Source organism: Manihot esculenta, chromosome 3 (genome assembly GCF_001659605.2).
Source record: "Manihot esculenta cultivar AM560-2 chromosome 3, M.esculenta_v8, whole genome shotgun sequence".
NCBI lineage: Eukaryota > Viridiplantae > Streptophyta > Magnoliopsida > Malpighiales > Euphorbiaceae > Manihot > Manihot esculenta.
In genome coordinates, this window is record NC_035163.2 from 6,776,595 (window position 1) to 6,783,063 (window position 6,469).

The 6,469-nt window shown below is 32.9% G+C and overlaps 1 protein-coding gene across 2 annotated transcripts; it reads left to right on the forward strand.

Moving 5' to 3' along the window:
* The first annotated feature begins 1,411 nt into the window (after positions 1-1,411).
* Positions 1,412-5,817, forward strand: LOC110612033 (probable beta-1,4-xylosyltransferase IRX9H). 2 transcript variants are annotated; one of them, XM_021752670.2, is made up of 5 exons: positions 1,428-1,849; positions 2,034-3,208; positions 3,969-4,218; positions 4,789-4,987; positions 5,447-5,817. In XM_021752670.2, exons 2-4 carry the CDS (start codon positions 2,301-2,303, stop codon positions 4,957-4,959), a joined length of 1,329 nt encoding a protein of 442 aa, XP_021608362.1. In that variant the 5' UTR covers positions 1,428-1,849; positions 2,034-2,300; the 3' UTR covers positions 4,960-4,987; positions 5,447-5,817. The 2 variants fall into 2 exon arrangements, with proteins under 2 accessions (XP_021608361.1, XP_021608362.1); XM_021752669.2 differs by having other exon boundaries at positions 1,412-3,208.
* The last annotated feature ends 652 nt before the right edge of the window (positions 5,818-6,469 follow it).

Consider the following 6,469-nt stretch of genomic DNA (forward strand, 5'->3'; position numbering starts at 1 on the left):
GATTCCTTTGATTGATTGTTAACAAATTTGGGTTAATTTTGATTGTTACAAATATATTGATTTCTTAGATTTAATGTTGATATGTTAGCAAATTTGGATTAATTTTAATAGTTACATATAAGTTGATTTCCTGAATTTAATATTGATTACCAACAAATATTTAGTATGAATTGAGGATTTTAGATTTTTTTTTGTATCTCTTCGATTGCTTGAGTATTGATTTTTATTTTATTATTTGTATATTGATATTCTTCTAAGGATTGAAAATATTTTTAACTTTGATTTTTATTTTCGGTAAAATTGGATTGATAGGAAAAATTATATAAAAGATTGAAATTTTAAATTTTTATTGAATTAAATTAAATTAAACTGATATAAATCGAATCAATTTAATTTAAATATTTATTTAATATCGATTGGATTGGTTCTGATCGGAAATTTAAAATAATTCAATTTTTTAATTTTTGATTTCTTAAATTCAATTATGCACACTCTTATCCCTTACTTTTAGCTCAGTATTTAGCTTGCTCTAGCAGGGCACGCAAAATGCAATATATTTGCAATGTAAAAAAAAAAAAAAAATTAGATCTATTATTTTACCATTAGTATTATTTAAAACTTATCTATATGTTTTTTCCCGAGAGAGGCCGCCCATAGATCAAAGCCGTTAGTTGAGCGTGACATTTATCGAACTGGCTATAAATGGAAAAATTTAGTTAATAACAAAATAATTATATTGTTACTAATTAAGTTTAATAATACTAAATAATTAAAATTTATTTTTAAGTTTTCTTTAACAAAAGGTTACCCATAGATTAAAATCTTTAGTTTAACATGACATTCGTGGAATTTGCCACAAATAGAAATTTAATTAATAATAATATAATTATATTGTTATTAATTAAGTTTAATTATATTATAAATTTAATCAATATATAAAAAAAAGAAAAAAACGAAACAAACTTTTGCATGTAATATAATCAATTATTTTATTTTTATTATTATAATTAATTTTTTAAAAATTAATTTATAATGAAAATTAATTATTCTGTTTTTATTATAATAATTCATTTTTAATATTAAAATTAATATTTTATAATTAAAAATGAGAAAATTATTATTTTAAATTTTTTAAAAGTAAGTTAATTTACTTGTAAATCAAAAGATTTAAATAAATTGGGTAAAATTTTAATTTTGAACAAAATTGGACCATCCCAAAATTTAAGGGGAAAAATATATTTCTTAAGAAAAATAAGAAAAGTGCATGACCTACTTGTGTTTACAGTTTAGACCTTCGAAACAAATAAAAAAAAGAATTCCTTTGTGTTTAGACATCACATCGATCACACGAAGGAAGTCGATCATCTGAAAATATTAATATCCAACGGCTGAAATGCGCTCACACCACTCCCATTCCTCAAAAGAATAAACACAATCCATCTACCCCGTCACTCAAGTAGACATCTGAACAGACCAAAATTAAAAATCCAACACTCTCATGTCGGAATCATTGCTGTGATTGAGATAAAGTAAGAGTGTTTTGAATTATCAGTAACTTGATGAAATCCAATCTCTCCCTCTCAAGAACTCACTCAGATTCCTGAACAACTTTTTCAAATCTCTGCTCTGTTTTTTCACATCCTTTTTGGCTTTCGACCTCAGATAGAATATTAAAGTCTGAAACTTTTACTTGGGGAATCAAAACGGCGTCTTCCAAGGATATCAACTGAGCTTGACAGTTTGGCTCGAAAGATCCACAGCCCGTTTCATATTGAATGGTTTTCTGGTGACCCATTTCGTTTGATGGAGGAAATTCAAGCATTTTGTGCTTGAATCTCCTTGTTCTTGGGTATGTATTGATAATATGGGCGTTTCCTTTTGCTTTTGTTTGGTTTCTGAGTTTTATTCAGGAGCTAGCTCTGAGTTAGCATTGTTTCCTGGAGTTCATTGTAGATCAATTGCTTAATTAACTGCATTTTCTGGCGTTTTAGTGCATTGTTGAGATTTTGGGAACAATTTTTTTCTTTCAACAGAGTTTGGGTGGTGGCCGTAAAGTGGGTGATACGTGATTTCTTATTGAAGGATTTATGTATTTTCTTTATGTGAAATGGTAGCAACTTCATCAGGTTACTGCTTAAGTTGGCTAAGATTTATTGCTTGACCATAGCTATGGTGATTAGTGGGAGATGAGATTGTGACTGATTTGGAAGTTTCTTTTTGTTTTACTTCTATTACTGGATTGGGATTCTGAAGAGGTGAATTTTTTTTGGAGTTAATAGTATAAATTTAGATTCGTTTGGATGGCATCTGTAAGGAGAACACTGTCTCCAGTGCCTAGAGCTGGAACCTTACTAAATGGGGAAGTCTGTCAAGTTCCTTCTCCCTTGTCCAAGTCCTCGTCCTCCACTCAAAACTTCCAAACAACTCGGGGATTTTTCTCTTCTTTTCTCGGTCTATCAGATTCTCAAGCTTTTGTTCTTGGTGTCTTTTCGCCGAGGTCTTCTAGATCACTGGAGAGGTCTAAACCTAGAGGGCAAGTTTGGAGGAGGGCTGTTTTCCATTTCTTAGTTTGTTTTGTGGTTGGGATATTTGTTGGTCTTACTCCATTTGTATCAATGAATCTATCAGCAAACCTTATATCAAAGAGTCAAGCCTTTTCTTTCGAGATGGTATCAACTGTTGGGAATTTTCAGACTTTTGAAGTAATGACCACAAACAGGACTTCCACAACTGAGAGTGAACTTGCCGAGAACAATACTGCAATGGAGCCAGAAGTGAAGGAAGTGAAGCTAGCTGATGTAGTTTCCAACCATGCACCACCCATTAACCAGTCAATCCCTGAAATTTTGGATACGGCGTTTCAGAAGCTTTTGATAGTTGTGACCCCAACAAATGCTCAACCCTTTCAAGCATACTGTTTGAATCGTTTGGCACACACATTGAAACTGGTTCAACCTCCACTATTGTGGATAGTTGTAGAAATGACATCTCAATCTGAGCAAACAGCTGACATCCTAAGACGAACTGGGGTCATGTACAGGCATCTTGTTTGTAATAAAAATCTAACTGATATAAAAGATAGAAGTGTTCACCAGCGGAATGTGGCTTTGTCTCACATTGAAAATCACCATCTTGATGGAATTGTCTACTTTGCAGACAGTGGTAACATTTACTCAGCTGATCTTTTTGAGCAAATGAGGGAGATCAGGTAAGTTTGGTTGCTCGCTAGCCATCCATGTTCCTTTATCTGTTTCGTATGGCCTTGAAATCTGCTCTATTTATATTTTGGGGGTCATAATTTCCAACAACATATTAAAGAAAATGGTTTTAGAGTTTTCACCTGGGCACAAAATATACATTAAAAAATGTATTGACAGATTCAAATTGTCCATACTCTACTGATGTTAAGGGGTTCAAACGGCATGCTGTCATTGACCTACATAATAGGAGCAGATGTAAGAGGTGGCTTTCTATATATCATAGTGTAATGGCACAAAGGGTACTCGAGTGTTCCATCAAAATGAGAACTATCCTGTCTGTTTTTCTGTCACTCAATGAGTTAATGCTGGTTGTATTGTTTAAATGTATACATTATATCCATTGGCTATGTCTACGAGGATCTAGACACAGTAGTAAAGTACAATTAATAAGGTAAGACACTATTGGAGATAAAGAAATTAAACCTAGGGAAATGATATTGCAACATCCAGTTGCACATAGTTACTGGGTTTTAGACTGTTGTTAGATGTTTAATGCACATAACATCATGAGGTATTTAGGTTTGCAGTTTCTGAAACTGATTGAACTATCCTCATCTCTTTTTTTATTATTGCTTATGTTGTGCATAATTTCCAGCTGCTTGTTCTATGTCTATAGCAATTAATAATTCTAGGTTCTATGGCATTCCTTTGAGTACAAATTTTCTCTGCACTGATTGCTGATAGCACCCACCTTTTTGGCCCTTGCAGGAGATTTGGAACATGGACAGTGGCCAAAGTAACAGAGAACAAAAGCCAAGGTATCTTAGAGGGCCCCATTTGTAATGGATCTCGTGTTGTTGGTTGGCATGTAAATGAATCAAGTAGGAGATTCCAGAGATTCCATGCTGACATGTCAGGTTTTGCCTTCAATAGTACCATACTTTGGGATCCAAAGCGGTGGCATCGACCCACTCTTGAACCTATTAGACTGTTTGACACTGTCAGGAACAACTTCCAGGTTAGTACCTTTTGTTTGTCATGTAGTTGTTCCTTATCCTCATTGTGGTTTGATACCTGTTGCTATTATTTCACTGAAGCAGAAAAAGAAAGGGAAAGAAAGGAGAAGGTTAACTTTCAGACCTTCCTTTTGCAATAATAAGAATACAAGACTAGGGGGGATTAATGTGGAGGAAAAATATTGATTTTGGCCAATTGGTCACCTGATAGATCGCTGGGGTTATTAGTCGTCTTTTAATAAATATAGAATAAAGCTTTGCGTTTTATAGTAATAACTCCTAAAGGTTATTTCAACCATATGAAAACAAACCATCATTGGTTACTTGACTCGATTGATCTCAATTCCTAAATGAGTGGGTTTGGGCTATATGGTCTGTTGTTCTCTTTCTCTTTTGTTTCGGGACAAAATTTAGTGAGCTATTGTAATATTATTAATCAACTGAATTCCAGTCATTACTCTCTATTTTTTGTCTTTTTTTATCTTTTCATTTGAAAAGAGAATAATATACTTTTTTCACCCTATCTTGATTGGCTAGGCGTCGAGTTTTAATTCAATTTAATCGTATTGCAGGTTAGCTCATTCATTGAGCAAGTTGTGGAAGATGAAAGCCAAATGGAAGGCATGCTAGAGAACTGCTCAAGGGTCATGGTTTGGAATCTACACCTAGAATCGTCTAATTCCTTCTATCCTCCCAAATGGTACACCATTAGTAATCTGGATGTCACTGCCCAGCTTGCATGAAGTTCAGGAGTCTGTATGAACAGTGAAGGTAGCTAAATTTTCCATGTAGTTTAATGGTTTAATAATATGAAACATAGAAGATACATAGATGCTCAAGGACATGAAGTCACTATCTTTAAAACAATCATTCTTGCATGTTGTTGGATTGTGATCATCAGCCAAGTAAAGAACAAATAATAGATGTGGGAGTACTTGTAAATGAAAATATGCTAGGAAAAATTACCTTAAGCTGCAGTCGTGCTTCTCGACCATTCCTTCTAGTCTAGGCCCAGCTTAATAGCTATTTATGATGCATTCAAGTTTTAGGGGGGATATCATCTCTGACCAATGATTTGTATACAAGCTGGCCAGACTCATTTATTTTATTTTATGTTTGAGAATGAACTCTCATTTCTCTCCTACCTTGTTGGATTTCCAGAAAAAAGAAAGAACTTTTTGCCTATCGGATATCACCTCTAACTTTCCGTGTAAATTATTTGCATTGTAGGAAAGATCTGTCAAGAATCATGGGTAATCCTTAATGCAGTACTAATTCTTCATCTGGATGAATCCTGCCTGCTTAGTTGCCCATCCAGATGGCTGGTTGACATATGCACTCGAATTGGCAGATTATTTGCATACGAGTAAACATTTTCATTGTACAGTTGGATCAACTGGTCATTTTCTGTGCTGCCACTGCTTCCAAACAAGTGATTATTTTTTGACCAGTTAGGAAATGGATGGTCTAAATGTAAACCATCCAGCGAATTCAAGCATGATTCGAAGTTTTTTTTCTCTCTCTTCATCCTTTAGCCATTCCGATGGTGTGTAAAACTTCAAGCAAATTTTGAATCTCTAGCTGGTGCTGTGTTCTACTGATATTCATCTTGCGAACTCCACAAGTTCCTTTTTAGGGTATTGTTTGGTGATGAATTCTGTTCACATTAGCTAATTCACTGGCTTAGTGAATTGAACCATAGCCTATGAATTCAAGCTTTTTCTAGCGATAGAAGTGCAGTATGAATAATATAAAATACTCAATTGCTTCATTGAATGATTCTAAGAAACCTCAATTTGCTACATTTTGTTTTTCTGCAATGATTCATTGTGTGAAGACTCAGACGCATATAACAAGTGGTGCTATTAATTATACAATTAAATCTGTATGATTGGATTAGGTCAACTGGGCATTGTATTGTAAGATCAGCCTTTTCTTTTCTTGTTTATTATTATAATAATTACAATTCTATATAAAAATTGAACTTTAAAACAAATTCTCTTAGTAGTTACTAGTGACTTTCTATTACATTTTTTCTATTTATTTATTTTGTCCCTATCCAATTATTACTATTTTTTAAAAAATTAATTATAATAATTAACTCTTTATAGTATTTTTTTAAAACTCTTGTTATTATCCTAATTAATATATGATCTTTTGGTTTCTTAATATTTAACATGAAAAAAAAAAATAAATACCAGTAATATGTGTGCGCGTGAGAGAGAAATTTGCAAAAAAAAAAAATTATTCAAT